Here is a 22,105-nt window from a genome sequence, read left to right as displayed (position 1 = left end):
AACTTTGAAAACACGCTGGCAGATTTGGGGCAAGGGGACAAGAGGCTGTCCATGATTGGACAACCTTTACTTGTTTGAATGCTGCAGATCGTTACCATTGGAGGACTGGGGCCGACTTTGGCTCAAAACTAGGATAAAAAGATTCTGCAGCCATTCTTTAGATCGTTATTGGAGTCAAGACTACTACAAAGAGTTTCAGCCAGCTGGAGACCCATGGATGGCCATTGTCGCTCTGAAGTACCATTCCTCTGGACCAACGCCCTGTCCCCCCTTCCAACCATCACAAGATGAATGTGAAAAAGCGCCAGAGGCTTTCACAGAAAAAACTTTGAAAACACGAGAAGTAATTAGGACCTGCCAGGTCATGGTATCTGATCAGCAAAAGCCACTGATAGATCCACACGGGCAGAAAGTGGAAGAAAAATTTGAGTTTAGAACTATCACATTAGAGGACATGAGGTCCCTTCTGACAACTATGAGACCCACGTCATGTGCGGAGAACATATTACCACCGAAGTTGATTCTAGACAATAGAGACATCTTTATACCTTTCCTCACACGGTTGGTAAACACATCAGTCAGAGATTACAATATAGCAGTGGCCATCAAAACAGTCACCCCATTAGTTAAAAAAACAGGTTTGGACCAGAAGCATCCAAGCAACCTTCGTCCAATTACCAATTGTAATTTTCTACTGAAAATCCTGGACAAGGTGGTCGTATTCCAGCTGCAAGCATTTGTGGAATCAAATGATATCCTTCATAAACAACAGTCCAGTTTTAGAATGGCCCACAGCACAGAAACAGCCATGCTGGCTCGCCAGACCCATATGCTAGGCATTATGGACAAAGGTAGAGCAGGCATGTTGGTGTTGCTGGAGTTGTCCACGGCCTCTGATTTGCTAGACCACAAACAGCTCCAATGGTCTCTAGAACACATGGGTGGCTGTTTGGCAAAAGCTATAAAATGGGTAGCCTCATTCCTGGTCGACACAGATCAAAAATCCATTGGGGGATAATTTCACAAGTCCAACACCCATCAATTGTGGAGTCTCGCAGGGGGCTAGTTGGTCTCCCCTGTTGTTTAACCTGTATCTTAGGTGTCTATGAACAGTGCTCGATAACATAGGAGCCTTTTTTACGAACTATGCAGACGATACACAGCTGGTGGTGGAGTTGAGTGGCTGCTATGATACAGATACTAGTAAGGTTGCAACTATTTATAACATCATTGAGGCCTGGATGAAAGCCAATTGGATGTGCATGAACGGGAGTAAGACTGAGTTAATGATCTTTGGACCACATCAAGCACTAGCCAAACTAAGCAAGGAATACTAAGCATTTCAGATCAAAAACTCCCCTATACGAGTGCTTGGAAAAGTAAAAACCCTTGGGATCTATCTTGAAGCGTCACTAATCGCAGAATCTCAATAACCTGAAAAGAAATTGTCAATACTACCTGCGACTATTAAAGCATATCAGACCTTCTCTGAATGAAAAGAATAGCCCAACTATAGCAAGGGCCATGATATTATCTAGGCTGGACTATGGAAATTCCTCGATGATTGGAGAAAATAATGGGTGAATTGCTCGATGCCAAGCCATACAGTATAGCGCTGTAAGAATAGTAAAGAAAGCCAGAAGGGAACACAACACAGAAGACAGGAAAGCCCTTGACTGGTTAACACTCAGACAGGATTGCTTTCAAGGCCATGACTATGGTGCATTGCTGTCTTTTTGCACAGTCGCCGGCCTACTTGAAGGAACAGATAACCCACTACACCACGGGCCGCTCAATGAGATCGGAAGCATTGGGGCAGATTGTCTGTCCAACTTACAAGCAATCAAATGGATTAGGCAGATCGTTCCCAGTAAGAGCTGCTCAAATATGGAACAGACTTCCTAAAGTACTGAGGCGATAGAGCAACCACCTAGCTTTCAGGAAAGCACTGAAGACGGTCATCTTTAAATAGTGGAATTGACACTTAAGACTAAGAATTAGTACCCAACTGTCTCGTTCAAAATATGTATGTCCTTGTATAAATGTATGTACCCCGAAACCCGCGGGCTACGGCGCATTATGAATAAATAATAAAAAAATCTCGGGAAGACCCTTAACGACACTTCAACCTTTGGGCTAGAGGGACCTGCTACCCTTGACCCCTGCATGTTGATCATGCTCTCTGGAGCCTTCGGAAGTGTCCCATGGCCCTCCTGTGGGATGACCAGCTCTGTCCAGGGACTATCCACGATCACCATTCAGAGTTTTGCATTGGAACTCTGCCGGTCACCAGCCTGTGGGACAAGAAGAAACCTCGCACAGTTGCTGTCCTCCAACTCAAAGAGTGGCCTTCAAGGAGCAGTTTTATTTAGTGCCTGCCAAGCAAGTTGCCTTTCACCACTTGTGGCCAGTAATAGCTGCTCCTGCCTGCTTCCATTGTGTCCTGAGAGTCTTCTTTCATCATGAGTCTCATGGTGTTCTGGGTGCCTGGGTGGTGGCAGAGCAGTCCAGCATTAGGAACAGTTTCACCAGAGCTTGGAACTGCGGTTTAGACATACCCAATCTAGATGCCAAAAGTGACCACGGCATCTGTGATCCCAGCACACCCTGTGACGAGACCTTCAATATAAGTAAGTGGACCCAGCAAATTTAGCAACCCCAGGGTTATTTCCTAGACAAATCAGAGTCGTTTTCACTCCCACCATAGGGTTTTACAGGCGCCTAAGACCTGAACCCTACCTATTCCTTGCCTGGTGATGATCGTTGGAGTTCTGGCCAAGGAATCTCTATGGGCTTCCCCCAGTGCGGTGGGATTGGGGGGAGGGCCCCTAATCCTCAGTACTTACTTTTGTTTTCGACTCCTGGGAACATTCCCACCAACCTGTTGGCTTTGTCAAAACCTGTCTCAAAAAGCCTCCTGACTCTCTGTACAAGTTTCTCTTTGGGACTAGTGACGCTTAAGGGCACTATGCCCACTCACTTTAGCAGGGAAGCACTTCTGAAGTGTTAGAGGCCTTATTATATTAAGTATAGGTAATTGTATTGCCTCTACTGTTTCTTTACTTACTCAATTTCTTGAACATTTACTTTAACTTAATTTACTATAGTTAAGTTTGCTTCTGGTACTTAACTGAATTTTCTTACTGTTTCAAAGGTAAAGTATGGGTGTTCTCTAGTAATAAGTAGTGTATTTTTGTACTCTCCTGTCAAATTAGTTTTATTTCAATGCTCTGTGTGTTTTGTACTACGTCTCCCCCCCACCACAATTAATGAGGTCTAAGCATTACTGCCAAGCTTGCTACCTTGATAGAGTTTGGCAAGCGACTAATTATTGACTATGATACGGTGGCCTCCCAGAACCCTGCCTCAGGGTTGGTTTTGGAAATCCATCTTACCACTTCAATGCCCCTATGTAAGGAACTCATGGTAGCAACAGTAAAAACAGACACACGTTATCACAGTTCAAAGGTGTTTATTAAACTGTAACTGTATAGGAAGGTTGGAAAAACACCTAACCTAAACCAAAAACTAAGATGGGAGCAAGATACGACCATCAAATAATAATAAGGCAGTCCTAGTGGAGTCTTGTCAAATAAAAAGGGCCTATTCTAAGAAAAAACCTATTGCCAATCCTTACAACTAAATACAAAAGAGTATGGGATAATATTCACAAGAAAGAAAGAAGTGTTCATAAATGATAAGTCAGGATGTGGTACCCTGGGGTCTCCCTTCCCCACATTTTGAGCAAGGGACAAGGTGGGATTCTGGAGCAGAGCACACGCTCGAGTTTTCCCAGCACTAGCTGACAGGTCCGCTTCTCAGATCCCAGGACCTTCCGTGGTTAAGTCTCTTTTCTACAAAAAGTCTCTTGCCTCAGAGGACCTGATGCTTTCCAAAATAATAAACAAAAGTTCCTTCCTGCTTGTATGTTGGGTGATGCCTTTTCACCCCTGGATCCTCCTCTTCTGGGCTCAGATCCACAAACAATTCCTTTCTACAAAATCATAAACCAAAGTTCTGGTTTTGATTACACTTGGATATATGATACAATAGGTTATTTGTAACGTTCCTAATACCCAGAGGTTTCTAAGCACGGACCTGGGGATCGAACCTGTGTTGCTCCGTGTCATCTTGCTTCCAAGGCGAGTACGTTGCCCCTAAGCTATCCTCCCGAGATGATTTTTCACCCTCGAGTCCCCCTCTTCCCGGTTCAGACCCTCTCGTATAGCAGCCTCCCTGCGTCGGGTTCCCTCTGGCTTGTAGTCAAAAGATTTCTTCCGTTGCTTTGATATATTGGTGGGGTGATGGCTTTGCACATTCTGAAACCCCACTCTTCTGGGCTCAGACCCCCTCGAATAGCAGCCTCCTTCCGTCGAGTTCACTATGACTTGTATTTGAAAAGATTTCTTCTGTTGCTTTCATATATCGGTGGGGTGATGGCTTTTCACCCCCTGGATCCCACTCTTCCGGGCTCAAACCCTTCTCGACTGTTTGCCTCCATCCATCGGGTACACTACGGCCTTTATCAATTCACTTCTGTGACATTCACAAATCTAAATGTCTATTTGAACAGTTCACTGTGAACATCCCTCTGCCGGTTTCACTCTTGTCAACACACTATTCATTGGACTTCAGGCTTTGCCCCCTTTTCATCGGCATCCCTCCGTCGTGTTGACTCTTGCCAACATTTTCCGATCACACAATTGCTTGAATAGTTCCTACGATGCAGGATTCACTTCCCTGAAGTTTTAGAATCATCTGGCGGCCAAAAACATTCGACTGCACAGAGGATTTTACTAGACCCCTGTATGACCACTTTGACCTCTTTCTCGCGCTTATCCAAAGGCCTTCTGGTAACGGTAGTTTGAACAAAAGGATAATCGCCAAGAGATTCCAGAGTGAGTACCCATGTGGTGCTTGCCTCCCGTGTAGCTGTTTTTTCCTTCTTGTAATAACAGTTCTTTGTACTTTTTTCAATTAGTCGTTTGCCACTTTTGTTCAACACAGTTCGGTTTCTTATCGGCTCTCTCCTCGACTCACCAGCTCTGATGAACCGCTTGGCTTTTCTTCTCTCTGGAGTCAAGGACGGTACCAAAGTGACAAGTGTCTCTCCCCGGCTTGGTTATCAGCGGAGGAGGGCCTGTGTACCATTGACATCTGCAGCAACACACGTCGGCTATTGTTCGCGGTCTTAAGGTTCTTTCCACTGAGGTTGCGCGGGCCTTTGTTGAAAAGGGCAAGGTCGTGTCCCTCCTTGTCACCCTTTCGGTTGTGGCCGCCTTTCTCCTCCTCTTGAACTGCTGTGCTGGGTTAGCTCTCTTGTCGTGCGGTCGGCCATGCGCGTATTGTGCTCTCGTGCCCCACCTTTTATCCCTGTGGGGAAGATAAAGGGTCGTCAGCTGTGCATGATTCTGGTCAACTGCCTGACTTTGCTTGACCCTTGTATTTGGACATTTCAGGTAAACGGCTCTGGTTTTTGTCCGTTATCCTATGTGGTAGGATAGGGCAAAGGTGTTGTAAGAAGGGGGATTACTGAGTCTCACCGGTCGGTGTCCCACTTCCACTCCCTGAGGACACCCTCAACCCCCATCCCGGTGATCCTCCAACACTGGTCCACCCCCTAGAATTGGATCCAACAGCGATTGCCGTGTCCTGGCCACCTGGATGACAGATCCCCGGGGACTAGCAAGCAAGACACCTACAGCTTTCTCACACTGTTAAATACTCTTAATACTTGATGTTCTTGCTGGCTAAGATAATAGTACCTACCTCGGAGTATAGGAGAACCCCGCCCAACCATTAAACCAAAAGAGAAGTTGAGCTACAATGTGGTTGTAGTTGTTCAACCGCCTTCTTACAGAAAATATCTGCAAACACATGATATTCTTTAGGTTTTACTGGTTCCTTGAAGGAAACTAACCCTATGTTATGTTAAATGTTTAAAGAAAAGATGACAAATGACCAGATGCGCTTCCACCTATATTCATTTATATACAGATGTATTGCTGCATGTACTTCCTTTCAAACTACAGTCTCGTGTCCGACAAAGTTTTATCGAAATAAGGAAATACATTTGCGCTTGTAAGATCTAAACAAAAACATATTTTGATATTAAGAATGTGAAGGAGAAATGTTGGGTTACTCCATAACTCAAAGAAAATAAGGTAAAACAAGGTTTTGACGATTTAATGTCTTGCGTTTGTGTATTTAATTTCTAATTCCATTCATATGGTCCAATTTGATTAAGAAAAAAAAGAAAAAGTCCAAAAATCCTTTCGGTGTCATCTTAGTCTTCATAATGATTGACTTCCGTTGATTTAACACAAATATTTCTTATACATTTATGCTGGTTGTCAGAAGTTAGATCTTTTTTCAATTCTTTTATCGCTTCAAGTTTATTACAAATATAATTATTGTCTTTTTTGTCCTCATCCTGTAGATTATATTGTCCTTATTCTCATCCTCTACACATTTTTTGCTATTTTAAGTAGCATATTAGGCAAAATATGCATTTAAATTAAATGATGGAAGCAAAGTGATAATTATATCTTTGTAAAGATATATTAGAAACATTGTCAAAACAAACCTTTGTTATTACGCTGAATATGTTGGTAGATCTAATTTTCAAATCAAGAAATATTGGAATCTTGAATAGTTTTATCCTACATATAGTAGATTTTTCAAAGTGATGTTATCTGTACAGGATAAATTAATGTCCCCTTGAAAGAGTCCTTCTGCACCACTGTGTTGGTCGAATAATATGAGGGAAATAGTCTGGGAAAGAATAACGCATGGCCCTACTCAAGTGGGCTTGCCCCTTTACCCCCCCCCCCCTTTAAACGTCCTGAGAGTGAGGCAGGAAACTTCATCATGATCAGAATGGATGAATAGGAAGAAAGGATAAAATAGCCACAAAATATTAAAGGATAGATAGAGTGGAAACATAGAAACAATGCATGCATATGTTCTTTTAAAAAGGAGTGAAGAGAGAGTGCACTAAGATTATTCTTCATTAAATCCAACTGTACATTTTGATAGTGACATGCCATCAATGGTGACATGACAGCATGGCAGAGAAGAAATCATTGAACTAAGAATCTAACCTTGTCATCTTTCGGTGCAAATATCTTCAACACCTGGTTACCCATGTACTGATGGCTCTGGATCTGAAAGAAAACACAATATTTTAATAATTAAGGTATAAATTATTACATTTTCAAGAAAGCATACCAATTCCTACAAATGTTACAAAGAGGTGTTTATGTAGAGTAGGTGTAAAGTGCAACTTTGCTAGAAGGCAACAGTACTGTACATAGTAGGAGTGAATTCTACAGCGTAGTACAACATTGGCAAGGTGTGATCTGCAAGTAACAAAAATAGGTTTGCATACATTGCAACTATGGTTAAAATGCTTGCTGAGGAACTTGAACAATAATGTCTTCATTTCTTTCTTCAGCTATAAGTGTGCTGGCATCGTGCAGATTTCTGGTCGGATGTTCTGTTCAACAGTTCTGTTCTTAGAACACAAGTCAGTGCTGAATAAACTAGACTGGCTCCCAGTCAGAAAACATAATGTATATTTACATCTCTGTGCTTAGTTTATTATGCTCTCTCTGGTCTGGTCCACCTTTTATTGATAAAAGGTTCAGTCTTTATGCTTCCAACAGACATCTCTTCTCAGTTGTAGATGCTTGAATCTGCCCACCGAACACTCTAAACACCTTAGTGGCCAAGCATTCCCTGCAGCTACACTGTGCAACATTCTTCTGGTTGCCTTTCAACATATTACCAGGTTTATTACTTTCAAAAGTAATTAGAAGATGTGGATCTTTACACTGTAAACTCAAGTTAATTGCAGCAGACAAAATTGACTCTACTGAGCACCAGGAAACCTCTTAGGAGGCATCACTATGCTTGTCAGGGGTATTTTCCACAGCCTTTTGGTGTGGGGCGTGAAACCAACTATCCCATAAGTAACGTAGCATCCCAATTAAAAGTTAGACCTATCTCTCTCACAAGTGGCTGTTGCAGAAGAGCCAGGCTTTAATCAAGGAAGCTGAACAAGCTGGCTGTTACAGGTATGCTAACAAATATACACTCTATTATACATAAAGCAACTATGACTTCAAATAGGTATTTTAGGTTAGGCACCAAACACAAAAGAACACGGTATGTATAGAAAAAAAAAGTGTGTGTGTGAGAGTGAGTGTTCCCCACTTAGCAGCTCTTTGAGACAAATCCTGTGTAAAGAAAGAATTACCCCCACACTGCGACAGGCGGTGATAACGGGACTGCTCAAACCAGAAAAATCCACCACACACTGCTGATCGTATCGTCCCTTGTCGCTGATCAACAGCGACGTCAAGATATTCGCTAATGTTCTCGCCCTACGTTTGGCTCCATATATGTCTCATTTGATACACACTGATCAGTCTAGCTTTGTCCCGGGCCGCTCCACTGCCCTAAACCTGCAGCGGTTCTTTAATGTCCTATCCAAGATTGACCCTGATGTGTGTGCCGTCGCTGCCACGCTGGACGTACAGAAGGCCTTTGACTCTGTTTCTTGGTGCTTCCTCTGGGTGATGTTGGAGAAATGTAATTTTGGGCCTAGATTTGTGTCCTGGATACAACTGCTATATTCCAAACCTGTCGCCAGCGTGCGCACTAATGGTTGACTCTCACGCCTGTTCGATATTGGCAGATGAACCAGACTGGGATGCCCTCTATGCCCACTTATTTTTGCATTAGTCATGGAACCCCTTGCTGATCTTTTATAGTCCAAACACGCTCACAGAGGAATACGGCTGATTGGACCACCCAAGATTGTTTCCCTTTACGCAGACAATGTGTTACTGTACATAAAAGACCCAGAACACAACCTTAAGCCTTTTATGCTGGACGTCTCCCATTTCTGCTCCTTGTATGGCCTCTGGGTCAACCGGGCTAAATCTGAGCTGTTTCCCCGGACCAATACTACGGAGGCTCTGACGGACCTGTTGGGGTTCAAGTGGGCCCACACCGAGATAAAATACTTAGGGGTTACGATCACTAGACGCAGAGACTCATTATGTGACCGCAATTTCAAATCTTACTTGCAGCAACTTGAAAATGAATTACTCTTGTGGACTAAGCTTCCCATTACCCCGATAGGTTGAGCCTCTCTCCTCAAGATGGTAGTGTTACCCCAGATCCTGTACCTCTTCCACAACGTTGCTCTGTAGTCCTGCACCGAATTATTTACTAAACTTATCTCATTGATAAATAGCTTCCTGTGGCACTCTGGTCCAGTACGCCTAAAAGGGTCAACCCTAGTGAGATCGCTCAATCAAGGAGGCCTATTGGCTCCCGACTTCAAGGCATATTGCATCGCGGCTCAAGCCCATTACGCTGCATACTGGTCCACTGAGGACCTGTCGCTCCCACATGTGAAAATCAAACAACTGGGTGTTAGTACCACGGACCCCCGCTCCCTTACGCTCCTCCCGGTCTGGACGACCCTGGTACACCCAGCCCAGCGGCTGTTAGTGCCCTCGCCTGGGAGAAAATTTGTGGATGGACGGGCTGCCCCAGCCCATACCACAAGTACCTGCCACTATGGAACTTCATTCCCCAAGACTAGTAAATGTATAGCTACCAGATGGTTGACCAATGGTTTCTCCACCCTAGGCAAAATGTACGAGCGGGTTTCATTTTTGGGTTGGTCTGACCTGCGGAAGTGACTGATGGGAACTCCTTATGGGTGGCTACAATATGCTGTGTTGAGGCGGGCGGTTAGGAAGAGGTGGCTGTTACGCTCACCTGGTCTCTGCAGGGGTGTTGGGGCACAGTTGGAGCCCTCCCTGGAGTTGGCTCCCTCAGATCGCTTCTCCCCCCCCCCCCCGACTGCTGTCTTTTCGTGGACCCAGAAGGCTGGACCTGTACCTGGGACAAGATGAGAGGCAGTGAGGATAGCGTGGTGGAGTCGCAGTTCCCCTCTGCCCTTTCGTGCCAAAAGGTAGTGCGTAGAAGTTTAACCATGCAGGCTCACGTGTTTATACATAAGGATGAGCTCTCCGTCCTGCTTTCCTTCAACAGGGGTGCTGTGGATGGACCTAGTTACGTCACTGGTCCAAATTGTGAAGGTCCAGACCGGCTGCGACCATTCCGTCTTGACGGTGTTTAGGACTATGATTATTGTCCGTATTCTTGGTAGTAAAACTATCCCAATGACTATTGTTCGTAATGGTATATTGTTCTCCCTCTCCCCCCTGTAGTGATGAAGGTGGCCCAGGAGCGCGTGATGGAGAAAAGAGTCTGCTCCAGATGCCCCGCCACTGGTAAGTAGGGAGTTCCAGAAGTTGCACCAAGTTTGTGAGTAGTGCTGCTTTTAACGTGTTAAAGTCTATGCAACCGCTCACCTTGTGTCTCTTATTCCCTTTGCAGGCGCGGCAGGTCGGCGATGGCTGGTGAGGGATTTCCAACTCCTACAGGCTTCCAGAGATGAAGATCCGCATAGAGGCTGCACCCAATGAAGGCCCAGTGTTGGTGGAATTCGGAACAGGTAAGGATGCTCGGCGGTACCTGCAGAGATTTCCGGGAGACAGGCAAGATGAATGCAGATGGCAGTGTTTCCCGCGATGGTGTGGCCTCAAATTAAGATGCGTGCAGCGGCTGCAGGATGGGAAGCCAATGGCAGCGCTTCCAGCGATGGTGTGGCCTCCAGGTAAGGTGTGCAGAGCGACTGCAGAGTGGAAGCAGATAGCAGTGCTTCCGGCGATGGTGTGGCTGAATTCCAGGTAAGATGGTCGAGGTATCTGGAGACTGAAGATGCACGTGTTGAACCATGTAGGTGCTGGAGGGTTCCGGAGACTGTGGGTGGACGTGCTGAATCAGGTAAGAGTCTTCTGAACAGCGGTAAGCGTTACGCTGCTCTAGCAGACTAGCGCGAAGCGCCAGTACGCAGGTGGGGCCGACTTATATAGCCTGGCCTCAGCCACTCCTCTTAGGCCCCGCCTTGTGGCCCCACCTTGCTCCTCCTTCAGTCTTCTGCACGTGCCTTCCCTGTGATAATAGGGCCCTGCCCGGTCTTGCTGCACGTGCCTTCAGTGTTCTGTGTGCAAAGCACACTTTGAGATGAGCTTGGTGCCAAAGGCGCCAAGACCGGGTCCATTGGGACCCTGCAGGAAGTGAAGCACTGGGCTCCTGCCCAGTGGCATTGACAGTGGCCTGAGTTTCCATCACTGCCCCCAGATGTACACCTGCTTGCCCTTGTAATGTGCAAGTCTGTCCACTCAAGTATTGTGGCTCTTTTGTATAGGCAGCTTCAAGGATGCAGTGCTAAACCACTTACTAAACTCAGCGAAGCTTGGAGTAGAGACCTGGGAATGGATGTCACTGATGAGACGTGGGACGATATGTGCAGCCGAGCTCATACATTGTCTTAGAACTCGGGTTCCGCTTGATCCAATTTAAGGTACTGCACAAGTTTCATTACACTCCTGCCAAGCTTCACATGTCTCGTGACCACACCCCCAGATGCCCCAGGTGCCATGCTGACAATGCGGTATACTTCCATATGGTTTGGGCTTTCTGAATATTGGTTGATGGTCTGCACAACTGTATCTACGATAATTGATCAAACTGTAGAGCCCTCGCCCATGAACTGCCTGTTCCATGAGTTCCCAGCGCTACCTGATAGCGACCGTAAATTAGCTAGTTTGTGTATGCTACTTGCAGTACGATGCTTACTAATGGTGTGGCTCAGACCAACGGTGGAGCAATGGCATCGAGACGTTATTCGGCATCGGACACTGAGGAGAGATGGAGCTCTATGCAAACACCTGGTGGCAGGTCACGAGATATAGGACATATTTAAAAACACTGGCCAACGATTCGCAGCACAGATTCAACTGGTTCCTCCAGCCCTGACCAACCCTCTTAGTTGTGGTGATGGCTGACTGCACCTGTACAAATCGAGAACACAGCCGATGGTTATATTAAAATGTGTTAATCCCTCATATCATAATTATGTGCTCACATGCTATACTATGTACTGATGTCTGTTTTTCCCCGTTACCTTGCCAAATTCAATAAAGTAAAAAAAAAGGTCCAAAATAAATTGGGTGTGGCACAGACTCAGACGGAAGATATAGGGGAGATCTTTAAAGAATTCTATCAGACCCTTTACACGATGGAAAATCCCGCTGGGCATGAACAAGAAACATATCTGAACACGAGAGCCATTCCGCGAGTAACGGAAACAGGCAGCCAGTCCCTGGATGGAGAAATAAGTTCAGAGGAGGTAAAGAATGCTATCCTAGGGCTGCTCCTGGGCCCTGATGGATTCACCGCAATATATTGTTAGGGAGAATTCTCAAGAACAGCTAATTCCCCTTACCTACTGAGTCCCTCAGCAGCTTTGCTGGATTTCGAGGATTTTATTTTTTCACCTGGTAAGAGTGTGACCCTTTCTTTCCACTCTTACATGTGTTTAGCTGTGTGTTTTACATTTTTGTGTTCATAGACTATGGAGCCTCACCTACTCCACAGGCATCATATTTTTATTGTGTGTTACACAGCACCTTCATTGCAGTGACACAGGGTTGTCTTTTAGACTTCCCAACTCAAGACTCCATTTTCTGGGACTGACTACTGTCTCCCACAACATGTACAGTTGCTATTGACTTTATTAGTCTTTCAAAAACCACAGACCCAGTACAAACATCTTCCATGGAGTACTGGAAAGGGTTCACACTTATCCCTTTTTGTCCGTTTCTCTTGGAACATTGTTTTGCTCCCTTTTCATCAAGACTTGGCTGGTGGCAGTGGTAACTACCCTATTTTTCCTACCGCGGTTATCTTAAATAACCTATCTTGGTAGCCTCGAACTTAAACCCGCTAGACCATATACGTTTTAATACGGTTCCTGCTGGGTTTATTCACCATTTCTTTTTGGAAATGTCTTTCTCGTGTTTTTCTCTGTGCGCCAAACCAGGTATGGTTCCTTTGTTCACCGTCTTTTCGCGGGCTTCTACGCAGAAGCCCTCCTTAGGCGCCTGAAAGTCTGGGTAGACAGGATGTGAGGGAGGGATTTTAGGACCCCTGCCATGGGTTCCCTTGGTAACCCAAGTCGCACTCCTGTTTGATTGGCTAGGTGACTGTCCCGGCGGGACAGCCACCCTGCGGTGCGATTGACAGCCAGGCTGTGTGAATGGGGGAAAACTGCATAAAAAGCAGGTCTCTGAATCTGGAAAGGCATAGTCGCCACTGGAACGAAAGAACCGAAGAGGAGCTGACGGAAGAGAACCCCTACCACGACTGAACTGCCCGGTGAAGCCCTGCTGCAGGTCCGAATTCTCGAACAAAAAACGACAGAAGATCCTCCAGGAATCTTCTTCCCCTGAGCTGGTGGGATCAACCAGTTTGCCCAAACTGCAAGCCAGGACTCCCTCCTCTGGTCGAATTCGCTGTGCAGAGCTACAGTGGGCCGGATAGCCAGGAAGGTCGGACCCTGCTTGGGTTTTAAGGAGCGCACGTTTTAATTGTTGCTTTACTCTGCTGCTAGTTTCTTCCCTGGCCATTGCAAGACCCTCCAGTCTTTCTACTTCCTGTCAGTCCGACAGTCGCTTCAGGAACCAGGAGCCTGCAGGAACTGGGAGCCTGCAGGAACTGCCAGGAACGTCCGCCTCAGCTACAGCTTCTTCTCCATTTAAAGTTACTGTGCAAATCCGGTTGTTCGTTTCATTCAGCTGCGGTGAAAGTGTGTGAAATCTTTCTCCAATCCGAGGGCTTGTCCTTCTCTTCTCTTTAAACCAACTTTTGTGCTGACCAACTTCGTACAGAACTCTTGGCAAAGACTTAACCGCAAACTACCCTGAACTGTGTGATCTTGAGCAAAAGACTTTTGTCCTATTGACTTTGGGCCTAAGCCTTTTTGATTTGATTCCATCACTGTAGTTCCTCTTTCTAGATTGCCTTGCATACTTACCTGTTGGTGCTGCTCAATTTCTGCCCAACTTTGGCTTTCCCTCCCTTTTTAATTAACAGACTGCCATTTTGCTCCCACTTCATTTTGTGAGCTTAACTTGTCTGGAAACTATTGGGAGTGGTATGGTGTATTAGGAGTGTGATTTTTAAACTGCTTTACTTTAGTGAAATGTTATACAACTGATCTGTAAATAAATGTTTATTCTTTTACTCAGAAACCTTGAGTCAGTGTTTGTTTGAATCATAGTAATTGCTGTCCTTTGTGCAACTATTGATACTGCTCATTTGCTCGTGAGATAGGTCTGGCTGCTCAGCCATCGCTACCACTTTTACTGTGTAGTACAGGCTTGTACCAAAGGTGAATTTGAACTGTCACTTGTAGTCTTAATTGTGTGTGGTGTTCCCAAAGGGGACTGCATATAATTCTGCTTAACATATATAGGAAATACATAGATATTCGGACCCCAATCTTAACAAGACTCTTCAACTCATTCAAAGATGTGGGAAATATCACACCATCAATGAATGAGGCCAATGTATTATTCTTCCACAAACCAGGAAAGGATCCAACCCAACCGGGATCATATCGGCCGACTGCACTAATCAACCCAGATGCTAAACTTTTTACAAAAATCCTGGCGAACAGACTAACAGCCCTGCTCCACAAGTTGATAGGCCAGGCTCAATCAGGCTTTATTCCTAAAAGACAGACACACAATAATACGAGACGAATAATACATCTGGTAGAGAAGATAGGGATTAACCAGACCCCAGCAATGCTGCTATCACTAAACGCCGAAAAAGACGTTTGTCAGAGTAGAATGGTCGCTCGAGTTTCGCAGTCTAAAACATATGGGGGTTGGGGATCAGTATATCAAAATGGTCCAAGCAAACTATAACAACCCCAGCATCCGAATAGCCATAAATGGAGAAGTCACAGACAGAGTGAAGGTAATCAGAGGAACAAAACAGGGATGTCCTCTGTCCCTGCTCCTTTGCGTGATCCACCTAGAGCCCCCCCTAATTAGAATTTATGACACAGATATCCTGAAAGGGATAGAAATGGCATGGAGGCCCCATAAAGTAGTGGCATATGCGGACGATATGCTAATGGCACTGTTGGATCCAATACGGTCGCTCCACGAAATGATGCAGAAACTGGAATAATTCGGAGCAAATTCAGTTCTAAAAATGTATAGACAGAAATCGGAAGTACTAATCCTAGCAGGGGACCACGATGAGATTGGGAGACGGGCATCCTCCCTACAACTAAGAATAGCAGACAAAGGGATTACATATCTGGGAATCACCCTCATGGCACGGTTGGAGCACCTATATGGGGAAAATTTTACGCAGCTATTGGAAAGAATAAAACGAGATTTACAAATCCCCTGATGATCTCGTGGTGGGGTCCAATGACCTTGATAAAAATGAACACCCTTCCCAAACTAATGTACTACTTTCAGGTGATACCGATTAAAATCTGCAACCTTTTTTTTTTAAAGCCCTGACCAAAGCAACTATGGCATACATCTGGAAAAAAAAGACCTGCGCAAGTGGCAAGAACGTTGCTGACAGCTCCAAAACACACGGAAGGGCTAGTCCTAGCGGACTTCCACAAATACTATGAAGCAGTGCAACTGTGGATACTAAAGGAATGGGTCATGGCAGACCCACACAAAATCTGGGCCTCTCAGGACAGGGCAGTAGCAGACGAATCATTATCGGAACTATTATGTAAGGGAAAAAACAGACACCCAAACCTCCAAATCAGCAAGGTGATGAAAGCGGCTCTTGACATTTGGGACTAGACGACAAAGAGAGGTAAACTAACGGAAGAGTCGGCCCCACTTAAATCTATGTTTGGGAATCCAGACTTTCCCACAGGAATGGAAAGGAGGGGCATACAGAAAATGGGAGACAGCGGCATGCACAAAAAATAGGGATATGTATCAAGTACAGAACATTTGAGGACTGCAAGTCGCTACTGGGCATGACAATCAAAGATAGATATAAATACGAAAAACTACGGCAATGGTTATCGACCCCGATCATTAGGCAGGCAGCGACAAGAGACCTTACCCCCTTCAAAACATATGCTATGACTCACACTGGTTTGAAGAAATTTGTCTCAGAATTATATAAATGTATCAACACACAAAAGGAGGACGTCCAATGGAGCTATATGAAGAGGTGGGAAAACAATACCCAGAGCTCGATGGGAATTTGTCTGGAAGACCATCACAAAGCTGACACAGGCTATTCAGATGAGAGAAATGTGGATACACATTTTAGTCCAATAGCACTACACCCCGGAGAGACTAAACGCAATGTACCCACAAACGTCAAAGCTATGCTGGAGAAGCTGGACGCAGGTGGGAAGCTGGAAGCATATTTGGCGGGAATGCCCGGGAATTCAAGGGTTATGGGACGGGGTGAAATGTCACAAGCAAGGGATGTTGAAAGACATCAGCCAAGTAGGAGAAAAAGTTTGGCTTTGTAGGATGTGGGATCTGAGGTCGAGGGAATTTATGAAATCGCAAAAGCAGAGCTTCATGGGCTTACTGATAGCAGCTTGGCTCGCGGTAGCGCAGAAATGGAAGCACCGTTGCCCACCATCAATCTATGACTGGTTGCAGAAGGTGTGGGCATTGGCTGCCATGGAATGGATTACATACAAGATTCAGAGTAACCAAGAGAGCTTTCAGAAAGAATAGAGATCAGTACTCTCGTACTTACAATCTGACTATATGCTTCAATGGTGCTCACATAAAATAAGAATTTTGGACATATTTGCATCCTGAATCACAATCCTATGATGAAATGGAAAGATCGCTCTTCCGTCAGGGGTGTGGTGGGATGGGAAGGGGTTTGGGGTGGCAATAGGGGGAAGTGTTGATGAAGATGTGCATATGTTTATATTTGAAAACCCAATAAAAACATGTTTTAAAAAAAAAGAAATACGATTACGGTGAGTAATGTTTCCCTGCTGAGGCTTGTGGAATCTGCTTAGATAATATGCTATGCATAGATTAGCGAGCAGTGTTTGGAGAAGGTGGTGGGTTGCGAGAAGGTACAGCGGAAAATAGATGTTTCAGCACTGCCTGTCCCACCTGGGAATCTGCTTTAGAGTGAGTGTCAATGCAGTAGTGCAGAGTAAAAGTGTGGATAGAGCTCCATGTAGCTGCTTTGCAAATGGTGTCCAGCGGAACGTTTGCTATAAAGGCCAAGGTAGCTCCTGTACCCCTGCTGGAGTGAGCTCTTGGTGAGTAAGGCAGCATTTTATTTGATAGTGTGTAGCAGGGCTGTATGCATCTGACTATCCATCTGGAGATGGAGTTTATGGACATGCAGTCTCCTTCCTTGCCTGGAGCTACGGAGACAAACAGTTGGTCTGCTTTCCTTGGTGGCCTGGTTTTGTTGAAATAGTAAAGGACTGCTCTCCTTACATCTAGTGTATGGAGGTTTTTCTCAGCCAAGCTTGATGAATTTTGGAAGAAAGCTGGTAGTTCGATGGCCTGATTGACATGCAACTTTGAAATTAACTTAGGTGAAAATCTCAGGTGCGTTCTTAATACCAATATGTCTTTGTGGATAACAAAGAAAGGGTTTTGCATTGACAAAGCTTGCAGTTCACGGACTCTCCTTATGGAGGTGATAGCCACCAGAAAAGCTGTCTTGTATGTGAGGTGTTTAAGGCTGGACTTGTGCATAGGCTCAAAGGGGGGTCCTATGAGCTTTGCAAGTGCTACATTTAGGTCCCACCCTGGCGGCGGCTTCGAAATAGGAGGGTGGAGTCTTTTTACTCCCTCCATGAATGCCTTAATGACCGGGACTTTCCACCAGGACACCTTACTTTTCGAAGTGGTGTACACAGATAGAGCTGCTAGGTGAACTTTGAGTTAAATACTAGCCCTGAGTCTAGTAAGTGAAGCAAGTAATGAGAAATGTGTGATGGAGTACATTCTATTGGGTTTATTTGTTTTGACTGGCGCCAAATTACAAATCTCTTCCACGTGTTAATGTAACAGTGTCTCGTGTTGGGTTTACGTGCCTCTTTGAGGATTTCCATACACCTTTGAGGTAAATATAAATGGCCAAATTATGACTTCAGGAGCCAAGCTGCCAAGTTCATAGACTGAGGTTGGGGGTGGAATGTCATACCCCGTGCTGTGTGAGTATGTTGAAAGGGGACAGGAGTTTGATCGGGTCGCACATCGCCAGATACCAAAGTTGTCTTGCCCACATAGGAACAACTAGGATTAATGCCACTTGTTCTTTATGCATCTTGTTCGCAACTTTGCTCAGAGGAGTTGGGGGGAAAAGCCTAGGCAAATTTCCCTGACCAGTTCATCCAAAGGGTGTTCCCCTTGGAGCCGTGTTGGGGAAACCTGGATGCGAAGTCTGGGCATTGTTTGTTTTCTCTTGTTTGCGAACAAGTCTGACGGGGGGTCGCGCCATTGTGTGAAAATGTGGTCTACGATATCGCTGTTGAGTAGCCACTCGTGCTCTTCTGTTAGAGGATCTCTGCTTAATGAGTCTGCTAGAGAACCAAGTTCCCATCGAGCATGTTGTGATGTTAGGAACATGCCCCGCTTGAGTGCCCATATTTTTTTTTTGTGCTTGCTTGGACAGACTTGGAGAATGTGTGCCCCCCTGCTTGTTTATGTAAAACATCACAGTGGTGCTGTCTGTGAGTATTTGTACTGTTTGATTGGTCAGGTGTGCTTGGAAGGTTTGTAATGCCTTGAGCACTGCTAGAAGTTCCAGAAGGTTGATGTGATTCTGGGCTGTGATTTGAGTCCACAGACCATGCGCTGTGAAATGAAGGTAATGGGCCCCCCCACCCGGTGAGTGATGCGTCTATTATGACAACTGCTTGTAATGCCGGGTCATGGAAAGGTTTTGCCTTTAACAGGTTTACCTTTGTCCACAATCGTAGAGCTTGTACAAGGGTTGGCGAAACAACTACTAGATCGTCCCACTGACCGCTTGCCTGAGACCACTGTTTCGCCAACCACTCTTGCATTGGGCGCATGCACAATTGATCGTGTGGGACCAGGTAAATGCATGATGCCATCAACACGAGCAAGCGCATTGCTTTGCGTATGGTTATCTGGCAACTGGCTAGATACTAAGGTATTTGCAGCAGTATGTTTTGTACACTTAGATTTGACGGAAAGACAAGACCCTCTTGTGTTTTCACGACAGCTCTCCTAGGAACCGTTTGGTCTTGTTTGGTACAAGGCTTGATTTTTTCTCGTTGATTGAGAAACCCAATTGAAAAAGTAGATTGATTGTTCTTTTGTTATTTTGCTTGCAAATTTGGGGGTTCTCCCCTGTGATCAGCCAGTCGTCCAGGTAAGGGTACACTGGGATCGACTCCCTGCGTAGATGCACTGCCATTACCGCCAGTACCTTGGTGAATACCCTTGTAGCGGAGGCTATGCCGAAGGGTAGCACCTTGAATTGGTAGTGCTGGTTCTCTATTTTAAAATGCAAGAATCTTCTGTGCGCTGGGAACATTAAAGTATGAATGTATGCATCTTTCATACCCAAGGTTGCCATGTAGTCCCCCCGCTTTAGCAGTGGGATTACTTCCTTTAGCGTTGTCATGCGGAATTTCAATGGCTTGACATGGGTGTTTGCAGGGCACAGGTCTAAGACAGGGCGCATTGTGAGGCGTTTTTTTGGCAGAAGGAAATACATTGAATAAATACCCTTGTTTAGCTGGTTCCCCGGGATGATTTCTACAGCGTCCTTTAAGAGCAGTACTGTCACCTCTTCCAACAGGATACACTGTTCTTCCTTGGAGGTGTTCCTTTGTCTTGGTGGGTGGTTGGTGGGTTGCTGTAACAGTTCTATACAATAACCTCCGGCCAGGGTTGAAAGTATTCACTTGTACGAGGTGATTCCCTCCCAAATGTGGGTAAAGTATGAAATGCGGCCTCCTACTGGAGTAGCATGGGAGGGAACCTGTACCGGGTGGTCATTGCTTGGGGGGTGTTGAGCCGCCTCTGGAGGAGGAGGATCTACCCCTACTGCGAGACCTTCTTTGGCCTCTTCGAAACCCTTGTTGCGAGGACTGTCCCTGTGACGAACCCCAGGACGAGCTTTGTCCCTTGTTGTAACCTGATGGACATTGTGAGTTTTGCCCTCTAAAACCCTGTCTCCCTCGTGCACCCCCCACCCCCCGCTCATGCCCCGTGTCTCTTTCCTGTTGCCCCCCACTCCCTGCTCATGCCCCGTGTCTCCCTCGCGTTACCCCCAACCCCCGCTCATGCCCCGTGGTAACCCCCAACCCCCGCTCATGCCCCCCGTCTCCCTCCTGTACCCCCCACCCCCGCTCATGCCCCGTGTCTCCCTCGTGTTACCAGCCACCCCCGCTCATGCCCCGTGTCTCCCTCGTGTTACCCGCCACCCCCCGCTCATGCCCCGTGTCTCCCTCCTGTTCCCACCACCCCCTGCTCATGCCCCGTGTGTCTCCCTCCTGTTCCCTCCACCCCCCGGTCATGCCCCGTGTGTCTCCCCTGGTCCCCCCACCCTCCCACCCCCCGGACATGCCCCATGTCTCTTCCTTGTTCCCCCCCATCCCCGCTCATGCCCCGTGTCTCTCCCCGGTTCCCCCCACCCCCGCTCATGCCCCGTGTCTCCCCTTTCCCCCCCCACCCCCGCTCATGCCCCGTGTCTCTCCCCTGTTTACCCCCACCTCCCGCTCATGCCCCGTGTCTCCCCTGTTCCCCCCCACCCCCTGCTCATGCCCCGTGTCTCTCTGCTGGTCCCCCCGCCGATGCTCTGTTGTATTCTCTTTATACACCCCGCCTTCCCTTTCCATGGTGTCCATCTTGGTAAAAGATTTTCCTTCCTACGGCGTCCCGGTTTGGGAAAAAAAATATTTTTTTTACCACCCCGGTTTCCCACTTTGAGAACCAGCCAAGTGTTGAATAGAATGTTGATCCAGAAGAAAACCTTAATTAGGCTAACAAAGTAATTTATTTTGCATATTTGAAAGATTTTGTGGAATGTCTCAACATATATATATATATATTCAGTGAAAAAACTTTGTTAAAGGGACGTTATGGTTAAGTTGCGCTACTAAAACCCTATGAAATTCAGTGAAAAAACGTTAAAGGGACGTTATGGTTCCAAGTAAAACCGAAAAACCCTTGAAATTGGCAAGTTATGGTAAGCTAAGCAACCATAACTCGCGCCACCATCGTGCACTGCTAAGCCTAACACCCAGGACATCACAGATGACATCACAAATGTCATTGATGATATCACTGATGACATCACATGTCTGGCTCCCCCTTTTTTCTTTACTGACATATCTAGGCCACATGTTTTTCTTCAGTAACAGTTAGGAACTGAGAATTGTAAACATACTATATATATTTTTTTTAATTTTTTTATTTTTATTGGTTTTATTACAAACCTTTAAAAAGAGAAGGATTAACATACATTCCAATTCAGTGAGGGCTCACAAATCATCCGCTATTACCCCTGACTTTTACTGTTAATCGCAGCCTCCAGTACAGACCTCAGGACGTCCCAGCGGTCAGCTCCACCGGGACGGCGTATAAGCGGTCTTTTACAACTTGAAGGAAAGAAACTAGCGCGTACAACACCACTCTGTTTGACCCATCAAACAGGGCTCTCCACCAATCATCTCGAGTTAGGAACTGAAAGTTCGTTGTTATTGGGCTAAAGAGGTTATTTCTTTCGCTCTCCAACTCGGGACATACTAAGATCAAATGTTTAAGTGTTTCCTTGTTGGTGGAGCAGAACCAGCACATGAGGTCCAGGTCCGTAGATTGAGACCAGTAACAAAGGCGTTCCTTGGTTGGCATGGCATTCAGCCTAAACTGCAAGTAGGAGGCACGAGACCACTGGTCTGGGAAGCACGACAGATAGGGCGGAACCCAGCCATAGGCTCTTGCCTCGGCCGGCACTTCAAGCATGGACTTCGAAGCAGCTCTTTGGGTACAGGTGTAGATCCAATCATTTCTCCAAAGCTTTAGTTTTGCAGCATCAGGATTCTCAAGCAACAATTGCTTCGTGATGTCATAGGAACTAAGCACGTCATGGCATAACTTATTCCATTGGAATAAGATTGAGGGGGCTTTAGCGAGTTCTAGGC

At 46.0% G+C, this 22,105-nt stretch overlaps 1 protein-coding gene across 1 annotated transcript in view; it reads right to left on the bottom strand.

Moving 5' to 3' along the window:
* Nucleotides 1–22,105, bottom strand: part of XRCC5 (X-ray repair cross complementing 5) — a 1,556,689-nt gene that overhangs the window by 1,063,473 nt on the left and 471,111 nt on the right. The window contains exon 10 of the mRNA XM_069616805.1: nt 7,104–7,166. Within this exon, the coding sequence (XP_069472906.1) occupies nt 7,104–7,166 (63 nt within the window). The remainder of the gene's footprint in view (nt 1–7,103; nt 7,167–22,105) is intronic.

The sequence above is a fragment of the Ambystoma mexicanum genome, chromosome 9, assembly GCF_040938575.1.
Source record: "Ambystoma mexicanum isolate Mex_15411 chromosome 9, UKY_AmexF1_1, whole genome shotgun sequence".
Classification (NCBI taxonomy): Eukaryota; Metazoa; Chordata; class Amphibia; order Caudata; family Ambystomatidae; genus Ambystoma; species Ambystoma mexicanum.
The sequence above is the reverse complement of the archived record's forward strand: the minus strand, read 5'-3'. Positions and strand labels throughout refer to the sequence as shown.